Source organism: Rattus norvegicus, chromosome 10, assembly GCF_036323735.1.
Source record: "Rattus norvegicus strain BN/NHsdMcwi chromosome 10, GRCr8, whole genome shotgun sequence".
In the NCBI taxonomy this organism is placed as follows: domain Eukaryota; kingdom Metazoa; phylum Chordata; class Mammalia; order Rodentia; family Muridae; genus Rattus; species Rattus norvegicus.
Window position 1 is genome coordinate 2,823,189 of NC_086028.1, and position 24,096 is coordinate 2,847,284.

The 24,096-nt window shown below is 38.4% G+C and overlaps 1 protein-coding gene across 9 annotated transcripts in view; it reads left to right on the forward strand.

Moving 5' to 3' along the window:
* Nucleotides 1-24,096, forward strand: part of A630010A05Rikl (RIKEN cDNA A630010A05 gene like) — a 161,859-nt gene that overhangs the window by 95,273 nt on the left and 42,490 nt on the right. For 7 of the 9 annotated variants that reach the window (XM_039087599.2, XM_039087593.2, XM_063270059.1 and 4 more), the window contains 3 exons: nucleotides 293-365; nucleotides 11,276-11,476; nucleotides 22,590-22,826. In XM_039087599.2, the coding sequence (XP_038943527.1) occupies nucleotides 293-365; nucleotides 11,276-11,476; nucleotides 22,590-22,826 (511 nt within the window). The remainder of the gene's footprint in view (nucleotides 1-292; nucleotides 366-11,275; nucleotides 11,477-22,589; nucleotides 22,827-24,096) is intronic. The other 2 variants (XM_063270060.1, XM_063270058.1) reach the window with 2 other exon arrangements.

The window sequence follows — 24,096 nt, forward strand, 5'->3', positions numbered from 1 at the left end:
GTACTGGGGTTACAAGAGCATGCCCAAGTATTTATGCATATGTTGAACATCTAAACTCAGGTTGTTGTGTATGGGCAGCAAGCACTCTTATTTTCTGAACCATTTCTGAAGATTAGGAACTAGTCTTTCTTGAATGTTTTACACATTGAGATAAGCTAAACAAAGACAACCAAAAGTTTTAAAACACCTGCTGACTTTGAATTATATAAATGCAGAAATGTCACTCAATATATAGGTAATAGATATTTCATGAGAATTGTTCAAATGATCAAACTATGTTTTTATTCTAAAGGCTCCCTGACAAACCTGACCCTGATATTCCTGGGCCTACAACAGAGAACAATGACAGTATTTCCATTATAAAGGTAAATACTAGTTTGTGAAGTTTATTTTCTTACAAATTTTGTTAAAATTAGAGTAGTCTGCCTATCTCAGTTTTGGAAAGATGGTCAGAGAAAACCATTTTTTAGATGTGGACCTTTCTATATATTCTATAAATTCGAAGTGAGCTGTAAGTTCTTGTAGCTAGTGGTACCTAAGTAAGAGAACGGCCTGTAAATACACAGTGAGTGGAGATTGAGTATAGTTCTTCAGCAAAAGATATCTCTGATATTTTACCAAGGGTGGTTGCAGAAATAAATCCACATTAGAGGGAATATAGTTTAATGACTCCAGTTATTTTAATGATTTACCATCAGCATAAAGGCAGTTAGGTGTTTTCTTTCTCAGACACTCATATTTCAGTATCACACATGAGAGCATCACTTCTGTTCCCATCTTTACACCTGTATGGAGAATAACAGAAATTATGGAAATTTAGCTATATGTAATTTCCTTTTTTCTAGTTTTTTAAATTTTTTATTAGATATATTTCTTTACTTACACTTCAAGTGTTATTCCCCTTCCTGATTTTCTGTACATAAGCCCCCATTCCTCCCCCTCCCCCTCCCCCATGCTGGTATTCCCCCTATATATCCCCCTTATTGCATCCTCCATATTCCCCTGCACTAGGGGTCCAACATTGGCAGGACCAAGGGCTTCCCCTTCCACTGGTGCCCCAACAAGGCTATTCTCTGCTACATATGCAGTTGGAGCCCTGGGTCAGTCCATGTATGGTCTTTCAGTAGTGGTTTAGTCCCTGGAGCTCTGGTTGGTTGGCATTGTTGTTTTTATGGGGTTGCAAGCTCCTTCACCTATTTCAATACTTCCTCTAATTCCCCCCAAATGGGGTCCTATTTTAAGTTTGGTGGTTTGCTGCTAGCATTGACCTCTGTAATGGACATGCTCTGGATGATCTCAGGAGAGATCTCTATCTGGTTCTGTTCAGCATGCATTTTCTAGCTTCATCAATCTTTTCCACTTAGCACTGATTTCATTGTGCCCCACACGTTTCATGCCTTAATTATCATTACATTCTAAACAGTCTTTAATTTCTTTATTTCTTCCTTGATAAAGTTATCACTGAGTAGATAAAATTTTGTTCAGTTTCCATGTGTATGTGGGCTTTCTCTCAGTTTTGTTGTTATTGAAGACCAGTCTCCTTAGTCTAAGGTGACCTGATAGAATGTATTGGATTATTTCAATCTTCTTGTATCTGTTGAGGTCTGTTTTGTGACCTATTGTGTGGTGAATTTTGGAGAAGTTACCATGAGGTGCTGAGATAAAGTTATATTCTTTTGTTTTAGGATGAAATGTTCCATAGATATCTCTTAAATCCATGTGGTTCATAACTTCTGCTAGTTTCACTGTGTTTCTGTTTAGTTTCTCTTTCCATAATCTGTTCACTGATGAGAGTGGGGTGTTGAAGTCTGGTTTGTAGTTTAGTAAAGTTTCTTTATGAATGTGGGTACCCTTGCATTTGGAGCATAGATTTTCAGAATAGAAGGTACATTGTGGTGGATTTTTCCCTTGATGAGCATGAAGTGTCCTTTCTTATCTTTTGTTGATAACTTTTGGTTGAAAGTGGATTTTATTTGATATTACAACCAGTATTCCATCTTGTTTCTTAGTACCATTTGCTTGGAACCTTTTATCCCAGACTTTTATTTTGAGGAAGTGTCTGTCTTTGTCACTGAGGTGCAGTTCCTATATGCAACAAAATGCTGTCTCTTGTTTCTATATCCAGGCTATTAGTCTATGTCTTTTTTTTTTTTTTTTATTAACTTGAGTATTTCTTATATACATTTCGAGTGTTATTCCCTTTCCCGGTTTCCGGGCAAACATCCCCCTCCCCCCTCCCCTTCCTTATGGGTGTTCCCCTCCCAACCCTCCCCCCATTGCCGCCCTCCCCCCAACAGTCTAGTTCACTGGGGGTTCAGTCTTAGCAGGACCCAGGGCTTCCCCTTCCACTGGTGCTCTTACTAGGATATTCATTGCTACCTATGGGGTCAGAGTCCAGGGTCAGTCCATGTATAGTCTTTAGGTAGTGGCTTAGTCCCTGGAAGCTCTGGTTGCTTGACATTGTTGTACTTTTGGGGTCTCGAGCCCCTTCAAGCTCTTCCAGTTCTTTCTCTGATTCCTTCAATAGGGGACCTATTCTCAGTTCAGTGGTTTGCTGCTGGCATTCGCCTCTATATTTGCTGTATTCTGGCTGTGTCTCTCAGGAGTGATCTACATCCGGCTCCTGTCGGTCTGCACTTCTTTGCTTCATCCATCTTGTCTAATTGGGTGGCTGTATATGTATGGGCCACATGTGGGGCAGGCTCTGAATGGGTGTTCCTTCAGTCTCTGTTTTAATCTTTGCCTCTCCCTTCCCTGCCAAGGGTATTCTTTTTCCTCATTTAAAGAAGGAGTGAAGCATTCACATTTTGATCATCCGTCTTGAGTTTCGTTTGTTCTAGGGATCTAGGGTAATTCAAGCATTTGGGCTAATAGCCACTTATCAATGAGTGCATACCATGTATGTCTTTCTGTGATTGGGTTAGCTCACTCAGGATGATATTTTCCAGTTCCAACCATTTGCCTACGAATTTCATAAACTCGTTGTTTTTGATAGCTGAGTAATATTCCATTGTGTAGATGTACTACATTTTCTGTATCCATTCCTCTGTTGAAGGGCATCTGGGTTCTTTCCATTTTCTGGCTATTATAAATAAGGCTGCGATGAACATAGTGGAGCACGTGTCTCTTTTATATGTTGAGGCATCTTTTGGGTATATGCCCAAGAGAGGTATAGCTGGATCATCAGGCAGTTCAATGTCCAATTTTCTGAGGAACCTCCAGACTGATTTCCAGAATGGTTTTACCAGTCTGCAATCCCACCAACAATGGAGGAGTGTTCCTCTTTCTCCACATCCTCGCCAGCATCTGCTGTCACCTGAGTTTTTGATCTTAGCCAATCGCACTGGTGTGAGGTGAAATCTCAGGGTTGTTTTGATTTGCATTTCCCTTATGACTAAAGATGTTGAACATTTCTTTAGGTGTTTCTCAGCCATTCGGCATTCCTCAGCTGTGAATTCTTTGTTTAGCTCTGAACCCCATTTTTTAATAGGGTTATTTGTTTCCCTGCGGTCTAACTTCTTGAGTTCTTTGTATATTTTGGAAATAAGGCCTCTATCTGTTGTAGGATTGGTAAAGATCTTTTCCCAATCTGTTGGTTGCCGTTTTGTCCTAACCACAGTGTCCTTTGCCTTACAGAAGCTTTGCAGTTTTATGAGATCCCATTTGTCGATTCTTGATCTTAGAGCATAAGCTATTGGTGTTTTGTTCAGGAAATTTTTTCCAGTGCCCATGTGTTCCAGATGCTTCCCTAGTTTTTCTTCTATTAGTTTGAGTGTGTCTGGTTTGATGTGGAGGTCCTTGATCCACTTGGACTTTAGCTTTGTACAGGGTGATAAGGATGGATCGATCTGCATTCTTCTACATGTTGCCCTCCAGTTGAACCAGCACCATTTGCTGAAAATACTATCTTTTTTCCATTGGATGGTTTTGGCTCCTTTGTCAAAAATCAAGTGACCATAGGTGTGTGGGTTCATTTCTGGGTCTTCAATTCTATTCCATTGGTCTATCTGTCTGTCTCTGTACCAATACCATGCAGTTTTTATCACTATTGCTCTGTAATACTGCTTGAGTTCAGGGATAGTGATTCCCCCTGAAGTCCTTTTATTGTTGAGGATGGCTTTAGCTATCCTGGGTTTTTTGTTATTCCAGATGAATTTGCAAATTGTTCTGTCTAACTCTTTGAAGAATTGGATTGGTATTTTGATGGGGATTGCATTGAATCTGTAGATTGCTTTTGGTAAAATGGCCATTTTTACCATATTAATCCTGCCAATCCATGAGCATGGGAGATCTTTCCATCTTCTGAGGTCTTCTTCAATTTCTTTCCTCAGTGTCTTGAAGTTCTTATTGTACAGATCTTTTACTTGCTTGGTTAAAGTCACACCGAGGTACTTTATATTATTTGGGTCTATTATGAAGGGTGTCGTTTCCCTAATTTCTTTCTCGGCTTGTTTCTCTTTTGTATAGAGGAAGGCAACTGATTTATTTGAGTTAATTTTATACCCAGCCACTTTGCTGAAGTTGTTTATCAGCTTTAGTAGTTCTCTGGTGGAACTTTTGGGATCACTTAAATATACTATCATGTCATCTGCAAATAGTGATATTTTGACCTCTTCTTTTCCGATCTGTATCCCTTTGATCTCCTTTTGTTGTCTGATTGCTCTGGCTAGAACTTCAAGAACTATATTGAATAAGTAGGGAGAGAGTGGGCAGCCTTGTCTAGTCCCTGATTTTAGTGGGATTGCTTCAAGTTTCTCTCCATTTAGTTTAATGTTAGCAACTGGTTTGCTGTATATGGCTTTTACTATGTTTAGGTATGGGCCTTGAATTCCTATTCTTTCCAGGACTTTTATCATGAAGGGGTGTTGAATTTTGTCAAATGCTTTCTCAGCATCTAATGAAATGATCATGTGGTTCTGTTCTTTCAGTTTGTTTATATAATGGATCACGTTGATGGTTTTCCGTATATTAAACCATCCCTGCATGCCTGGGATGAAGCCTACTTGATCATGGTGGATGATTGTTTTGATGTGCTCTTGAATTCGGTTTGCCAGAATTTTATTGAGTATTTTTGCGTCGATATTCATAAGGGAAATTGGTCTGAAGTTCTCTTTCTTTGTTGTGTCTTTGTGTGGTTTAGGTATAAGAGTAATTGTGGCTTCATAGAAGGAATTCGGTAGGGCTCCATCTGTTTCAATTTTGTGGAATAGTTTGGATAATATTGGTATGAGGTCTTCTATGAAGGTTTGATAGAATTCTGCACTAAACCCGTCTGGACCTGGGCTCTTTTTGGTTGGGAGACCTTTAATGACTGCTTCTATTTCCTTAGGAGTTATGGGGTTGTTTAACTGGTTTATCTGTTCCTGATTTAACTTCGATACCTGGTATCTGTCTAGGAAATTGTCCATTTCCTGAAGATTTTCAAATTTTGTTGAATATAGGTTTTTATAGTAAGATCTGATGATTTTTTGAATTTCCTCCGAATCTGTAGTTATGTCTCCCTTTTCATTTCTGATTTTGTTAATTTGGACACACTCTCTGTGTCCTCTCGTTAGTCTGGCTAAGGGTTTATCTATCTTGTTGATTTTCTCAAAGAACCAACTTTTGGTTCTGTTGATTCTTTCTATGGTCCTTTTTGTTTCTACTTGGTTGATTTCAGCTCTGAGTTTGATTATTTCCTGCCTTCTACTCCTCCTGGGTGTATTTGCTTCTTTTTGTTCTAGAGCTTTTAGGTGTGCTGTCAAGCTGCTGACATATGCTCTTTCCTGTTTCTTTCTGCAGGCACTCAGCGCTATGAGTTTTCCTCTTAGCACAGCTTTCATTGTGTCCCATAAGTTTGAGTATGTTGTATCTTCATTTTCATTAAATTCTAAAAAGTTTTTAATTTCTTTCTTTATTTCTTCCTTGACCAGGTTATCATTGAGTAGAGCATTGTTCAATTTCCACGTATATGTGGGCATTCTTCCCTTATTGTTATTGAAGACCAGTTTTAGGCCGTGGTGGTCCGATAGCACGCATGGGATTATTTCTATCTTTCTGTACCTGTTGAGGCCCGTTTTTTGACCAATTATATGGTCAATTTTGGAGAAAGTACCATGAGGAGCTGAGAAGAAGGTATATCCTTTTGCTTTAGGATAGAATGTTCTATAAATATCCGTTAAGTCCATTTGGCTCATGACTTCTCTTAGTCTGTCTACATCACTGTTTAATTTCTGTTTCCATGATCTGTCCATTGATGAGAGTGGGGTGTTGAAATCTCCCACTATTATTGTGTGAGGTGCAATGTGTGTTTTGAGCTTTAGTAAGGTTTCTTTTACATATGTAGGTGCCCTTGTATTTGGGGCATAGATATTTAGGATTGAGAGTTCATCTTGGTTGATTTTTCCTTTGATGAATATGAAGTGTCCTTCCTTATCTTTTTTGACGACTTTTATTTGGAAATTGATTTTATTTGATATTAGAATGGCTACTCCAGCTTGCTTCTTCTGACCATTTGCTTGGAAAGTTGTTTTCCAGCCTTTCACTCTGAGGTAGTGTCTGTCTTTGTCTCTGACGTGTGTTTCCTGTAGGCAGCAGAATGCAGGGTCCTCGTTGCGTATCCAGTTTGTTAATCTATGTCTTTTTATTGGGGAGTTGAGGCCATTGATATTGAGAGATATTAAGGAATAGTGCTTATTGCTTCCCGTTATATTCATATTTGATGTGAGGTTATGTTTGTGTGCTTTCATTCTCTTTGTTTTGTTGCCAAGACGATTAGTTTCTTGCTTCTTCTAGGGTATAGCTTGCCTCCTTATGTTGGGCTTTACCATTTATTATCCTTTGTAGTGCTGGATTTGTAGAAAGATATTGTGTAAATTTGGTTTTGTCATGGAATATCTTGGTTTCTCCATCAATGTTAATTGAGAGTTTTGCTGGATACAGTAATCTGGGCTGGCATTTGTGTTCTCTTAGGGTCTGTATAACATCAGTCCAGGATCTTCTGGCCTTCATAGTTTCTGGCGAGAAGTCTGGTGTGATTCTGATAGGTCTCCCTTTATATGTTACTTGACCTTTTTCCCTTACTGCTTTTAATATTCTTTCTTTATTTTGTGCGTTTGGTGTTTTGACAATTATGTGACGGGAGGTGTTTCTTTTCTGGTCCAATCTATTTGGAGTTCTGTAGGCTTCCTGTATGTCTATGGGTATCTCTTTTTTTAGGTTAGGGAAGTTTTCTTCTATGATTTTGTTGAAGATATTTACTGGTCCTTTGAGCTGGGAGTCTTCACTCTCTTCTATACCTATTATCCTTAGGTTTGATCTTCTCATTGAGTCCTGGATTTCCTGTATGTTTTGGACCAGTAGCTTTTTCCGCTTTACATTATCTTTGACAGTTGAGTCAATGATTTCTATGGAATCTTCTGCTCCTGAGATTCTCTCTTCCATCTCTTGTATTCTGTTGGTGAAGCTTGTATCTACAGCTCCTTGTCTCTTCTTTTGGTTTTCTATATCCAGGGTTGTTTCCATGTGTTCTTTCTTGATTGCTTCTATTTCCATTTTTAATTCCTTCAACTGTTTGATTGTGTTTTCCTGGAATTCTTTCAGGGATTTTTGCGATTCCTCTCTGTAGGCTTTTACTTGTTTATTAATGTTTTCCTGTGCTTCCCTAAGTGTGTTCAGGTCTTTCCTGAAGTCCTCCAGCATCATGATCAAATATGATTTTGAAACTAGATCTTGCTTTTCTGGTGTGTTTGGATATTCCATGTTTGTTTTGGTGGGAGAATTGGGCTCCGATGATGGCATGTAGTCTTGGTTTCTGTTGCTTGGGTTCCTGCGCTTGCCTCTCGCCATCAGATTATCTCTAGTGTTACTTTGTTCTGCTATTTCTGACAGTGGCTAGACTGTCCTATAAGCCTGTGTGTCAGGAGTGCTGTAGACCTGTTTTCCTCTCTTTCAGTCAGTTATGGGGACAGTGTGTTCTGCTTTCGGGCGTGTAGTTTTTCCTCTCTACAGGTCTTCAGCTGTTCCTGTGGGCCTGTGTCTTGAGTTCACCAGGCAGCTTTCTTGCAGCAGAAAATTTGGTCTTACCTGTGGTCCCGAGGCTCAGGTTTGCTCGTGGGGTGCTGTCCAGGGGCTCTCTGCAGCGGCAGCAACCAGGAAGACCTGTGCCGCCCCTTCCAGGAGCTTCAGTGCACCAGGGTTCCAGATGGTCTTTGGCTTTTTCCTCTGGCGTCCGAGATGTGTGTGCAGGGAGCAGTCTCTTCTGGTTTCCCAGGCCTGTCTGCCTCTCTGAAGGTTTAGCTCTCCCTCCCACGGGATTTGGGTGCAGAGAACTGTTTATCCGGTCTGTTTCCTTCAGGGTCCGGCGGTGTCTCCGGCAGGGGTCCTGCCGCTCCTGGGCCCTCCCCCACGGGAGCCCAGAGGCCTTATATAGTTTCCTCTTGGGCCAGGGATGTGGGCAGGGGTGAGCAGTGTTGGTGGTCTCTTCCGCTCTGCAGCCTCAGGAGTGCCCACCTGACCAGGCGGTTGGGTCTCTCTCTCACCGGGTCTGGGAGCAGAGAGCTGCTGCGGGCCGGGATCCGCGGGTGTGGGACTTCCGGTAAACACAGAACGTGCCCGGTTCTAGAGAAATTCTGCTTCCCTGTGTCCCAAGCTCACCAGGCAGCTTTCTTGCAGCAGAAAATTTGGTCTTACCTGTGGTCCCGAGGCTCAAGTTCGCTCGTGGGGTGCTGCCAGTCTATGTCTTTTTTTTTTTTGGTTCTTTTTTTCGGAGCTGGGGACCGAACCCAGGGCCTTGCGCTTCCTAGGTAAGCGCTCTACCACTGAGCTAAATCCCCAGCCCCAGTCTATGTCTTTTTATTGGTGAATTGAGTCCATTGAGGTTGAGAGATATTATGGACCAATGATTGTTGTTTCCTATTATTTTTGTTGTTAGAGGTGGAATTGTTTTGTGTGGCTATCTTCTTTTGGGTTAGTTGAAAAAAGATTACTTTCTTGCTTTTACTTGGTTGTAGTTTCTCTCCTTGTGTTGGAGTTTTTGATCCTTTGTAGAGCTGGATTTGTAGAAATATATTGTATAAATTTGGTTATGTCATGGAATATCTTGGTTTCTTTATCTATGGTAATGGAGAGTTTTCCTGGATATAGTAGCCTGGGCTGGCATTTGTGTTGTCCTAGGGTGTGTATGACATCTGCACAGGATTTTCTAGCTTTCATAGTCTCTGTTGAGAAATCTGGTGTAATTTGGATAGGTCTATCTTTATATGTTACTTAACTTTTTTTTCTCTTACTGCTTTTAATATTCTTTCTTTGTTTTGTGCATTTTGGTTTTTTTTTTTTTTTTTGGCTATTATGTGATAGGAGGAATTTCTTTTCTGGTCCAATCTATTTAGAGTTCTGTAGGCTTCTTGTATGTTTATGGGAATCTCTTTCTTTAGGTTAGGGAAGTTTTCTTCTATGATTTTGTTGAGGATATTTACTGGCCCTTTAAGTTGTACTCTTCGCTCTCTTCTATACCTATTATCCTTAGGTTGGTATTCTCATTGTGTCCTGGATTTATTGGATGTTTTTGTATTAGGATCTTTTGCCTTCTACATTTTCTTTGTTGTGTCAATGTTTTCTATGGTATCTTCTGCCCCAGAGATTCTCTCTTCTATCTCTTGTATTCCATTGGTGATGCTTGCATCTATGACTCCTGTTCTCTTTCCTATGTTTTCTATCTCCAGGGTTTTCTCCTTTTGTCATTTCTTTATTGTTTCTATTTCTATTTTTAGATCCTGGATGATATTGTTCTACTCCTTTACCTCTTTGGTTTTATTTTTCTGTAATTCTCTAACGGAATTTTGTGTTTCCTCTTTAAGGGCTTCTAACTTGTTTACCCGTGTTGTCCTGTATTTCTTTAAGGGAGTTATTTAAGTCCTTCTTAAAGTTCTCTATCATCATCATGGATGTGATTTTAAATCCAAATCTTGGTTTTCTTTGGTGTGTTGGGTTATTCAAGATTTGCTGTTGTAAGAGAACTGGGTTCTGATTATACCAAGTAGCTTTGCTTTTTATTGCTTAGGTTCTTAAGCTTGTCTCTTATCATCTGGTTATCTCTGGTGTTAGTTGGTCTTGCTGTCTTTGACTGGAGCTTGTCCCCTGAGGGCCTGTGATTTTAGGTATGTAAACTCCTTTTGGAGACCAGTTCTCTCTGGTTGGGATTTGGGTATGGAGAGCTGTGTCACAGAGTTAGCTTTGTGGCACTGATGGAAACTGGAAGGATCCTGTCCCCAGCTGCTCCTCAGTTCCTGTGCCCTGTGAACTCCTGGTGGGTCCCTCTTTAGACAGTTAGGAGAGCAAAAGTGGTGATCTTAACCGTAAGCCTAGGAGTGACAGCAATCCTGGGACACCAGCTCTCTCAGGTTGGGATTTCTGTATGGAGCTGTGGGGTGCATGTGGAGACCAGAAGCTACACTGTGTTTTCTATTTGATTCCACTAAGTTTATGTTTAAATCTCTTCATCCAGTTAAACAGTTTCTCCAGTTTCCTCTAATTAGTTGTCCATTTTGGAAGTAATGATTCACACACCGTAGTAACATTTTAATTTTTTATATTATTTTGCATTTTGAGATAATATAAACTTACACTATTTGTGCTACACTTTAGGATTTGAAATATTAGAAGGTTTTTATTTAGATAATACATTTCACTTTCAAGTGACTTCATAACCATGAGCTTCTAGAGGTTACCTAGAACCCCAAAGTGGGGGTTTATATGAATTATAAGTTGCATTTTTCATGATTTTTGACTGCGGATAATGGACAAATGGGTTTGTAAACCAGTTTCACAGGTGCTACGACATGGACAACACTAGCAATTAACCTACTGTTTAATTATTTAAATAAATATACACATGGTAAATAGAATGAATTTATACTTCACAATCATGAAAGAAGACAAAGATTGATGAAAATGGGACTATTAATATTAATAATCATCTTATACAGGGTGTAGAAGTTTTGAAACATAATGAATTAAGTTTAATTCAAATTCCAATGACAAGACCAAGGTTCCCAGTTCATGATTTTCTTGTAGTCTAGCCTAGCATAAATATTTTCACTTCTTAATGATATTCTAGTAATACACGAATAAACATATTTGATGATATTTCATTGTTTTTGTTTTTACTTTTTGTGTGTCAATGCCCTGTAACTATGAAAGAGTAAAGAAGTGTTAAAAATATGCCTCCTCACCCCACCCCCAAAAGTTAATTTTGGAACAAAACTAAGAAAGTTAATTCTCTATATTTCCATTATAGAAAGTATCTAAAGACCCAGAAATTAATATAAACAACACTGAGTGTATCTCTATAAAAACTTCATCGAGGTTTTTACATCAGAGCAAGCTGGTCAGAAGAGTAGAGAACAGAGTTCGAAAACTTTTAGGAAGACATGAAGTTAATGTTTGTTCTCAGGGAGAGCCACTACCTATTACCTCTGAAGGAAAAACACCTATAAAGGTAATTTCCACTAATTTGGGAAATGATATACTTGCTTGTGTGTATCCATATGTGTGTTTGTGGGATGCATGGGTGTACTTATACCTGCAGTATTGCAGATGGTGTTAGAAAAGAGGAGCCCAGCCTCAAGCATGTCCTGTACCGCCTTCACAGCTTTATTCTTGGAAACACCTTGCCAGTCACTTCCTAAGGTGTAAATAAAAATAAGTTAAGCTATGGGAATAAAAATTCAGAGAGTGAATATACTTTTAACCCAGGTCAGGAGAAGTCATCAAAATACAGGTAATAAATAGTAAAGACTCCTGCAGTAGTTACATTTAACATGGGAATAATCAACATGCTTGTGCTTTAGATTTATATATTTTTATGTACATGGGTGTTTTGCCTGTATTATATCTGGGTACTATGTGTGTGGCTGTTGCCCACAGAGGTCGAATGAGGGCATTAGGTGCCCGGAAATCAAATATATACAGGTGGTTGTCAGCCACCATGTGGATGCTGTGAATTGAACCCAGCTTCTGTGCAAGGGCATCACATGTTCTAAAGCACTGAGCCATATCCTTGGTCCCAAAACCAATGTGTTTGATATACAAATGTTTACAGTATAAGCAAAGATATAAGAAGTGGAAATAAGTAAACATTCTTAGAATTTTTGCTAACCCCTTGGAGCCCTGGCATCATTGTCTTTCTAGTTTTTTTTTTTAATTTTTATTAGATATATTCCCCTGCACTGGGGGTCCAACCTTGGCAGGACCAAAGGCTTCCCCTTCCACTGGTACCCCAACAAGGCTATTCTCTGCTTCATATGCAGTTGGAGCCCTGGGTCAGTCCATGTATAGTTTTTCGGTAGTGGTTTAGTACCTGGAAGCTCTGGTTGGTTGGCATTGCTCCTCCAACTCTTTCACTCCTTCCTCTAATTCCCCTCAAGGGGGTCCTATTTTAAGTTCGGTGGTTTGCTGCTAGCATTGACCTCTGTATTGAGCATGCTCTGGATGTGTCTCTCAGGAGAGATTTATATCCGGTCCCTTTCAGCATGCATTTCTTAGCTTCATCAATCTTACCTAGTTTTGGCCACACATGGGGCAGGCTCTGAATGGCCATTCCTCGAGTCACTTCTCCAAACTTTGCTTCCATATTCCCTCGTATGGACGTGGAAATCCAGAGAATATATGGCAGTAAGATCTGCAATAGGAAGCTGGGTGTGTTGCACATGCCTTTAATCCCAGCACTTAGGAGACAGAGGCAACCATGCCTCTGTGAGTACAGAGACAACCTAGACTTAATTATTTGGCAGAATAGAAGGCAGTGCACATGTGTGCCATTGCAGAAATATTAGGGTAAGAAGGATGATTTATGGCTGTCAGTTCTCTCCTCAGACCATGCCAGTCTCTGGGCTCAATCAAATTTGAGCTGTCAATCTTGGTAGCAAGTACCTTTATCCACTTAGCCATCTCATCATGGACCTCTAATTTACTCTGACTAAAAACATTTTAGCATTAACACACACACACACACACACACACACACACACACACACACACACACGCACACACACACACACCACAAATACAAAGGCTTGTGTGTTTGAATACTTGGTTCCTGTCTTGGGTAATTGTTTAACCTTTGGAATATGGCCTACTCCCCAGAAGAAAGTTGCCTATGATAAATCTTAATGGTCATCAACATTCTGGCACCTTTCTGAGTTGTCTGTTTCCTGGTCTACCAAAGTATAAGAAACAGCCGACAACTGACACAGACCAAGCCAACCTATTTGCCTTCTGCACTGTAATACACTGAAATTTCTGGCAGCCATGCGATTTCCTTCCTTATATAATTTCTGTTAGAATTTTGTCAAAGCAACTAAAAACTAATATCCCTCTTTTCTGTTTTAAGGCCCACTTAGAAGGTAGAAAGCAAGCAGAAATGATAGCTCTTTTTGCAGTCCACTTACACCAAATGCTCATCTTCGCTGCAAGTAGCTAATTGCCTTAAAGTGTATAACTTCAACATTAGGAAAGGGAGGCGCAGATTAGACATAATTATTACACCCAATGAATCCATTACTCACTAATAATGGTCAGAAATCAAAGCTAAATCTTTCTTTGAACTGTAATTCCAATTGGTTTTCAAATTAATATTCACTATTTTATGTGTGCTTGGTTGAATGAACATGGATAGACTCATAGGGAGTGGCACTGTTAGAGTATATGCGGGCTTGTTGGAGGAAGCTATCTCTGGTGTGTGCTTTGTACTTGCAGAATCTCAAGCCAGTCTAGTGTTTCTCTCTCTTCTTGCTACCTGATGATCTGGACATGGAACTCTCAACTACCTCTCCAGTACTATGTGTGCCTGGGTACTGCCTCGCTTTCTGCAATAATAATAGACTAAACCCACGAACCTCTAAGAACAAATTAAATATTTTCCTGTATAAAAGTTTCTATAGTCATGGAGTTTTGTCACAGCAATAGATTCTTAACTAAGACAATATGTGATGATGTTCAGTAATGTTTGACCGAAGGGAACTTAGCAGGGAGCTAGATCTCAGACACATCATCTGAGCCAATGACACGTTAGGTAAGACATGGCTAACAATCTGTCTTTTGGCAGGCATGTTGTCCTCAATCCCTGATGAGAGAAGTAGGGAATTTTAGAGCATATTTAGGTTATTTAAAGACTTATTAAGGAGCTGGAGTGATGGCTCAGAGAGTCAGAGCACATACTGTTCTTGCACAGGACCCAAGTCCTGTTCCTAGAACATGTCAGGTGACTCATAACTGCCTGGAATCCAGGATCAGACAATGCAACAGCTCAGGCCTTCATAGGCAAATGTATTAATTTACAGATACCACAAAAATCATTTTAAAAAAACCAATCTTAACCCTTTCCCCTGGCTGGCAGCACGGAGACCACATAATGCCTTAACAGACACTAAACTCCAGCAGGAGTTTGTCAGAGCTCTGGCAGCCTTCCTTAAAAAGTTTGGAAAGCTGAAAGTCCCGAATATGTGGACACAGTCAAGCTGATCAAACATAAAGAGCTCGCCCCATATGATGAGAACTGCTTCCACAGCACAGCACCTGTACCTCCGTGGTAATGTTGGGGTTGATTCCTTGACTAAGATCTACAGAGGATGGCAGAGAAACGGTGTCAGGCCCAGCCACTTCAACAGAGGCTCTAAGAGTTTGGCACACACACTGGAGAATTCTGAACTAAAACTATCTGGCCCCGGACTTCATTATGGCTGGGAGAATTTTAATGACTACTTCTATTTTCTTAGGGGTTATGGAACTGTTAAGATGGTTTGTATGATACTGATTTAACTTTGGTACCTAATATCTGTCTAGAAAATCATCCACTTCATCTAGATTTTCCAGTTTTGTTGACTATAGGCTTTTGTCATAGACTCTGATGAGTTTTTTTTTTTTTTCAGAGCTGAGGACTCTGATGAGTTTTTGAATGTCCTCGGTTTCTGTTGAACCAGCACCATGTTGAAAATGCTATCTTTTTTCTACTGGATGGTTTTAGCTCTTTTGTCAAAGATCAAATGGCCATACATGTGTGGGTTCATTTCTGGGTCTCCAATTCTATTCCATTGATCTACCTTCCTGTTTCCGTACCAATAACAGGCAGTTTTTAAAATCACTATTGCTCTGTAATACAGCTTGAGGTCAGGGCTGGTGATTCCCCCAGAAGCTCTTTTGTTGTTGAGGATAGTTTTTCCTATTCTGGGTTTCTTTTTATTCCAAATGAATTGCAAATTGCTCTTTCTAACTCTATGAAGAATTGAGCTGGAATTTTGATGGGGATTGCATTGAATCTGTGTATTGACTTTTGGCAAAATGGCCATTTTTACAATATTAATCCTGCCAATCCATGAGCATGGGAGATTTTTTTCCATCATCTGAGATCTTTTTCAGTTTCTTTCTTCAGAGACTTAAAGTTGTTGTCATACAGATCTTTCACTTGCTTGTTTAGAGTCACATTGAGGTATTTTATATTATTTGTGACTTATGAAGGATGTTGGTTTCATATTTTTTCAGCTTGTTTATCCCTTTGTGTAGAGGAAGGCTACTGATTAGTTGGAGTTAATTTTATATCCAGTCACTTTGCTGAAGGTGTTTATCAGGCTTAGTAGTTCTCTGGTTGAACTTTTGGAGTCACTTAAGAATAGTATCATATCATCTGCAAATAGAGATATTTTGACTTCTTCTCCTTCAATTGTATCCTTTTTTGTTGTCTGATTCCTCTGGCTAGGACTTTGAGTACTGTATTGCAAAAGTAAGGAGAGAGTGGGCAGTCTTGTCTAGTCCCTGATTTTTGTGGAATTGCTTAAATTTCTCTCCATTTAGTTCGATGGTGGCTACTGGTTTGCTGTATATTATTTTTACTATGTTTAGGCATGGGCCTTGAATTCCTGATCTTTCCAAGACTTTTAACATGAAGGGGTGTTGAATTTTGTCAATTGCTTTCTCAGCATCTAATGAGATGATCGTGTGTGTGTGTGTGTTTTAATTTGAGTTTGTTTATATTGATGGTTTTCTGTATATTGAACCATCCCTGCATCCCTGGGATGAAGCCTACTTGATCATGATAGATGATTGTTTTTATGTGTTCTTGAATTTGACTTTTGAAAATTTTACTGTGTATTTTTGAATCGATATTCATAAGGGAAATTGGTCTGAAGTTTTCTTTCTTTGTTGGGTCTTTTGTGGTTTAGGTATAAGTGTAATTGTAGCTTCATAGAAGAAATTTGGTAGTGTTCTTTCTGTTTCTATTTTGTGAAATAGTTTGAACAGTATTGGTATTAAATCTTCTATGTAGGTCTGATAGAATTCTGCACTAAACCCATCTTGTCCTGGCCTCTTTTTCATTAGGAGACTTATAATAACTGTTTCTTTTTCTTTAGGAGTTATGGAACTATTTATATGGTTTGTCTGATCATGATTTAGTGTTTTTCCTGGTATCTGTGAAGATAATTGTCCATTGTATCCAGATTTTCAAGCTTTGTTGATATAGGTTTTTTGTAGTAGGATCTGATGATTTTTTGAATTTCCTCAGATTCTGTTGTTTTGTGTCCCTTTTTATTTCTGATTTTGTTAATTTGGATACTCTCTCTGTGACCTCTGATTAGTCTGTCTAAGGGTTTATCTATTTTGTTGATTATCTTGAAGAACCAGCTCCTAGTTTTGTTGATTCTTTGTATAGTTCTTTTTGTTTCTACTTGGTTGATATCAGTCCTGGGTTTGATTTTTTTCTTGTCATCTACTCCTCTTGGGAGTATTTGCTTATTTTTGTTCTAGAGCTTTTAAGTGTACTGTCAAGCTGATAATGTATGCTTTCTGCAGTTTATTTTTTCGAAGCAATGAGAGCTATGAGTTTTCCTCTTAGCACTGCTTTAATGGTGTCCCATAAGTTTGGGTATGTTGTGCCTTCGTTTTCATTAAGTTCCAATAGTCTTTAATTTCTTTCTGTATTTCTTCCTTGACCAATTTAGCATTGAGTGGAACATTCTTCAGCTTCCATGTGTATGTGGGCTTTCTGTCATTCTTGTTGTTATTGAAGACTAGCCTTAGTCTGTGGTGATTTGATAGGATGTATGGAATTATTTCAAACTTCTATGTGTTGATGCCTGTTTAATAAGAGACTATCTGGTCAATTTTGCAGAAGGTACCATGAGGTGCTGAGAAGAAGGTATATTCTTTTGTTTTAGGAGATGTCTGTTAAATCCGTTTGATTCATAACGTCTGTTAGTTTGTCTGTGTCTCTGTTTACTTTCTATTTCCATTATCTGTCCACTGTTCAGAGTGGAGTGTTGAAGTCTTCCACTATTATTGTGTAAACTGCAATGTTTGCTTTGAACTTTAGTAAGGTTTCTCTTATGAATGTAGGTGTCCTTGCATTTGGAACGTAGATATTCAGGACTGAGTTTTCATGTTGGTGTATTTTTCCTTTGATGAATATGGAGTGTTCTCCTTTATCTTTTTTGATAACTTTTGGTTGAAGTTCAATTTTATTGGATATTAGAATGGCTACTCCTGCTTGTTTCTTCAGACCATTTGCTTGGAAAATTGTTTTCCAGCCTTTTACTCTGAGGTAGTGTCTGTCTTTGTCACTGAAGTGTGTTTCCTGTATTCAGCAAAATGCTGGGTCCTTTTTACTTTTCCAGTCTGTTAATGTGTCTTTTTTGGGGAGGGATTGAGTCCACTGATGTTAAGAGATGTTAAGGAATAGCGATTGTTGTATCCTGTCACTTTTTTGTTCGAGGTGGAATTATGTTTGTGTGGCTCTGTTCTTTTGGATTTGTTGCAAGATTACTTTCTTGCTTTTTTATGGTGTAGTTTCCCTCCTTGGACTTTTCCATCTATTATCTATTGTAGGGATGTATTTGTGAAAATATTGTTTAATATTGGTTTTGTCATGGAATATCTTGGTTTTTCCATCTATGTTAATTGAGAGTTTTGCTGGACACAGTAACCTATGTTGGCATTTGTATTGTCTTTCTGTCTGTATGACATCTGCTCAGGATCTTCTGGCTTTCATCATCTCTGGTGGGAAGTCTGGTATATTCCAATATGTCTGCTTTTATATGTTACTTGCCCTTTTCCCCTTACTGCTTTAAAAAATTTTTTTTTTGTTCATTTGGTGTTTTGACTATTATGTGATGGGAGGAATTTCTCTTTTTGTTTAATCTATTTGGAGTTCTGTAGGCTTCTTTTTTTTTTTGTTTATGGGCTTCTCTTCTTTTAGATTAGGGAAGTTTTCTTTTATAATTTTGTTGAAGATATTTACTGTACCTTTTGTTGGGAATCTTCACTCTCTTCTATACCTACCTCTTTTCCTTAGGTTTGGTCTTCTCATTGTGTACTGGATTTTCTACATGTGTTTGGTTAGGAGCTCTTTGTGTTTTACATTTTATTTGATGGTTGTTTTAATGTTTTCTATGGTTTCTTCTGCCCCTGAGATTCTCTCTTTTATCTCCTGTATTTTGTTGGTGATGTTTGCTTCTATGGCTCCTGATCTCTTTCCTAGGTATTCTATCTCCAAGGTTGTCTCCCTTTGTGATTTCTTTATTTTTTTCTATTTTCATTTTTTGATCTTAGATGGTTTTGTTCTATTCCTTCACCTGTTAGATTGTAATTATTTAATAGATTTTTGTGTTTCCTCTTTAAGGACTTCTATTTGCTTACCTGTGTTGTCTTGTATTTGTTTAAGGGATTTATTTAAGTCCTTCTTAAAGTCCTCTATCATCATTATGAGATGTGAATTTGAATCCAAATCTTGCTTTTCCGGTGTGTCGTGGTATCCAGTATTTGCTTTGGTGGTAGAACTGGGCTCTGATGATGCTAAGTAGTCTTGGTTTCTGTTGCTTAGATTCCTGTGCTTGCCTCTTGACATCTGGTTATCTCTGGTGTTAGCTGGTCTTGCTGTCTCTGACAGTGGCTTGACCCTCCTATAAGCCTGTGTGTCAGCATACCTGAAGACCTGCTTTCTCCTTTGGGATCTGGGTACAGAGAGCTGTCTCACAGGGTCAGCTCTGGGTGCAGGTGGAAACTGGAAAGATCCTGTCCCAGAGTGCTGCTTGTTTCCTGTGTCCAGAGGGCAGCAGGTGGTTTCCTCTTGGCCCTGGAATGTGAGCAGAAGTGGTGGTCTCACCTGTGCTCTCAGGATTCTCCACACTTCTGAGAGTTCAGCTCTCTCCCCCATGGAATGTGGGTACAGAGTTCAGTGGAACTGGGTCAGCTTTGGGCACAGGTGGGACTGGAAGCCTGACTATCTCATTGGATGCTGAAAACCCCATAGCCTGTCTTCCTAGATTGTACTTGCACCCCTCTGAGCTCATTGCAGGGTCACAGAACCACCCAGCTTCAGAACAGAGCCTAGAGCACCATCTTGTTAATTTTAGTACTGTCTCTGTGACCTCTAGTTAGTTTGCCTAAGGGTTTATTTATCTTGTCAATTTTCTCAAAAAAAAAAAACAAAACAAAACAAAAAAAATAACAAAAAAACAAAAAAAACAAAAAACAAAAACCAAAAACAAAAACAAAAACAAAAAACCCCCACAGCTTCCAGTTTTGTTGATTCTTTGTACAGTTGCCTTTGTTTCTACTTAGTCGATATCAGCCCTGACTTGGATAATTTCCTGCTATCTACTTCTCTTGAGTGTCTTGCTTCTTTTTGTTCTAGAACTTTCAGATGTTCCATTAAGTTGCCAGTGTAAGATCTCTCCAATTTCTTTTTGGAGGCACTCTGAGCTATGAGTTTTCCTCTTAGCACTTCTTTCTTTATGTCCCATAAGTTTCAGTATCATTTTCTCTAATTCTAGAAAGTCTTTGATTTCCTTATTTCTTCCCTGACCAAGTTATCATGGGTAGATAGTTATCCAGTTACCATATCTATGTGTGCTTTCTGTTGTTTTAGTTGCTATTGAAGACCATCCTTTGCCTGTGGTGGTTTGATAGAATTCATGAGATCAATTCAATGTTCTTTTATCTGTTAGGGTTTGTTTTGTGACTGATTATATGGTCAATTTTGGAGAAGGTACCATGAGGTGCTGAAAAAAAGGTGTATTCTTTTGTTTTAGAGTGAAGTGTTCTGTAGGAATCCATTAAATCCTTTTGGTTAATAACTTCTGTTAGTAGTTTCACTGTGTCTCTGTTTAGTTTCTGTTTTCATGATATTTCCATCGGTGAGAGTGGGGTGTTGAAGTCTTATACTATTCATGTGTGAGGTTTAATGTGTGTTTAGAGTTTTAGTAAAGTTTCTTTTATGAATGTGACTGCCCTTGCATTTGGGATATAGATGTTCAGAATTGAGAGTTCATCTTTGTGGATTTTTCCTTTGATTCTTTACCATATTTTTCATAACTTCTGGTTGAAAGTCTATTTTATTGGATGTTAAAGAATGACTACTTCAGCTTGTTTTTTGGTATCGCTTGATTGGAAAAATGTTTCCAGCCTTTTAATTTTAGGTAGTTACTGTCTTTGTCATTGAGGTGTGTTTCTTGCATGCAGTAAAATGCGGGGTCCTGTTTACAGATCAGTACGTTAACTTATGTCTTGTTATTGGGGAGTTGAGTCCATTGATGTTGAGAGATATCAAAGACCATTAATTGTTGCTTCTTGTTATTTTTGTCAGAGGTCGAATTATTTTTGTGTGGTTCTCTTCTTTTGGGTTTGTTGTGAAAAGAGTAATTTCTTCTTGTTTTTTGTTATTGTTTTTTCTGTCATTGTGTTGGAGTTTTCCTTCCATTATCCTCTGTAGGTCTAGGTAAGTGGAAAGGTATTATTTAAATTTTTTTTCTGAAACATTTTGGTTTCCCCGTCTATGGTAATTGAAAATTTTGCTAGACATAGTAGCAAATGGGCTGGCACTTGTGTTTTCTTAGGGTCTGTATGACATCTCTTCCAAGATCTTCTGTTTTTTAGAGTCTTTGTTAAGAAATCTGGTAGGTCTGTTTTTATATGTTACTTGACCATTTCCCCTTATGGCTTTCAATATTCCTTCTTTGTTCTGTGCATTTGGTGCATTTTGATTATTTTGTGACAAGAAGAATTTCTTTTCTGGTCCAATGTGTTTGGTGTTCTATAGGTTTCTTGTATGTTTATGGGCATCTCTTTCTTTAGGTTAGGGAAATTTTCTTGTATAATTTTGTTGAAGATGTTTACTGGCCCTTTGAGTTTGGAATAATACCTGCTATTCTTGGGTTTAGTCTTTTCACTGTGTCCTGGATTTCTTGAATATTTTGAGTTACAAGCCTTTCACTTTTTGCATTTTTTGACTGTTGTATCAATGAGTTCTATGATATCTTCTACCCCTGAGATTCTGTCTTCCATCTCTTGTATTCTATTGGTGATCCTTGCATCTGTCATTTGTAACTCTTGCTATCTTTCCTAGGTGTTCCATCTCTAGAATTGTTTCTCTTTGTGTTTTCTTTAATGTTTCTATTTTCATTTTTAGATCCCAGGTAATTTTTTTCAGTTCCTTCACCTGTTTGATTGTATTTTCTAGTATTTCTTTTAGGAGATCTGTCTTTCCTCTTTAAGGACTTCTACTTGTTTAACTGTGTTTCCCTGGATTTTTTTTAAAAGGGGAGCTATTTATGTCCTATCACCATCCTGAGGTGTGATTTTAGGTTTGAATCTTCCTTTTCAGGTATATCCAGAGCTTGCTTTAGTGGTTGATGTTGTTAAGTAGTACTGATCTCTGTTGCTCATGTTCTTGTGCTTGCTGCTCAACATCTGGTTATCTCTTATACAGATGTAAACTCTAAGGAGCTTGTGTCTTTTGCTGGTTGGGGATCCTGTGTTCCCTGGAGTACTGTGAGTCCCAGTTAGGCCAGGCATCGTGGTAGGGGTTGGTGCCCTACCTGCTGTCCTGAATGTGTCAAAACTCCTGAGGGTCAAGCTTCATCTGGATGTAGGATGAGTGAATGAGGATGCCAAGCATAGGCTCCACTGTTGGGTGCAGGTACAAACCAGAAGGATTTTATTTCTCTGGCTGGGTGGGCTCAAGGCCAATTTCTTTTCCTGATAGCCTTTCTGCAGTTATGTGTATAATTTCCTTATGAAATGAAGATGAGATCAACTTCGAAACACTATCTAGGTGTTTGAAGTTATGAGCAATGTGACCTTGATTGCCAGTATGGTAGAGCTGATGAAAAGAAGTTCTTTCTTCGTGCTTTAAATATGTAGTTTCATGTTGTGATGGATTCTTGACTTAAGTGTCTTAAGTCAGTTTTCCACATTATAGAGAATGGTGTAATCTTTTAATGCACAGATTGCTTTGCCATGTTAAAACCATACAACTTACTCTTTGCAAACTTAATGTATACTTAGGTTTGTTTATTCCAATCCAAACTGAGTTATGTTTGTGGTTTCTGCTTTGCTTCTATTCCAGGCTAATTTAAATTATCCTGACTTCTCAATAAGAGTCTTGTGTTAATAGCTAAGCATTTACAGAGACATTTAGCTGTTAATTACTAATTTGTTCCTATTTCGGTATGTCCATACCCCTATGACTTTGAAGGATAATGTCATTTTTAAAACAAGTGTTTCTAAATAAAAACAGCAAAATGTTTGGCAATGAAACTAATCATTCACCTTCTCATCTGCAGAATCTATCTACAGACTCAGCAATAGAGATGCTTGATAGAGAATCTGTACCTTTGAGACTTCCTCCTGAGGACAACAGTGATGATATGTTGCTGGTGCAAAAGAATACTCAGGGTGACAACCCCATCCAAAAGGAGACACCAAAGTTGGTTTGTAGGCTCTCTAGAAAAACTGAAGTGAATGTTACTCTTGAAGAAAAGATACTACCTAGTACCTCTGAAGGAAAAACATATTCTATGGTAAAATCCACTAATTTGAAAAGTGCTCTTCTCTGTGATTAATCATAAATTTTTAGAAAGCAATTTGAGAACATGTCCATTTAGCAAGACAACACCATTAGCTTCTTCCCTAGGGTCTGTTACTTTCCTAGCCACTGTCTTTTGGCTTGGTTTTCAGTACTAAGAATGAATCATTGCCTATAAAACAGGCCTCAAGTCTAATTCAAAACTGGTTGAATCACCTTAATCTTTGTGCTACATTTACACCAATGTATATTTTTGGTGTCTTGGTTGAAAAGCATGTGGCTTTAGTTGCATGGCCTTATAATTAGGTTCTCTATTCTATTCCAGTAATCTCTGAATGTGTCTGTGTCATTATAATGGTAATTGTATTACAAGGGCACTGTAGAATAACTTGGAACCATATATGGTGACACTCAGATCATTGTTCATTTTACTTGGGATTACTTTGGTTATTTAGGGTTGTTTTGTGCTTCTTTATGAAGATTAAAATTCTTTCCTCAATTTCTGTGAATAATTCCATTGGAATTTCAACTATAATTGTATTGAATCTCTAGATTGCTTATGTAAAATAGCCATTTCTCACAATGTTGAAAATTTCCAATCCATGACCATGAAAGATCTTTGCACCTTCTAATATTATCCTCAATGTTTCCTCCCTTTGGTATCTTAACATTTTCATTAATGAGGCTTCCTTGACATGCTTGATTAGGTTTATTTCTAGATATGTTTTCTTGAACTTTTTTGATTGTCTTTTTCAACATGCTTGTTATTGGTATATAAAAAGGCTACTCACTTTCTAGGATTATTATTTATTATATTTGTATTATCTTTGCTTTTCTTATAGTTTTACTTTTTGTTGTGTCCTGTCCTGATTCTAAGTGTAATATTGGCTTCACAGAAAGGAATTTGAAAGAGCTTCTTTTTCTTCTTGCCTTAAAATCAGCCAGTGCTCTTAGCATCTGAGTCACAGAACACATTATTTGAAATAATTCCTTTATTATATTCTGAATTTCTTGATGCCTGTTATAATGTTTCCCAATTCACCTCTTTCCTTCTTTTAGTTTGTTGGGTAAAGGTTTGTTGATTTATCTTCTTAAAGAACTAACTCTAGCTATTTGGTGGTATATGACTTTAATCTGAGAACTCAGTATGCAGAGACAGGAAGATCTCAGAGTTCTAGGGTAGCCTGGTAAGCAGAGTGAGTTTCAGGGCAGTCAAGACCACATAGAAAAATCCTGTCTTGAAAAACAAACAAATAAATATCAAA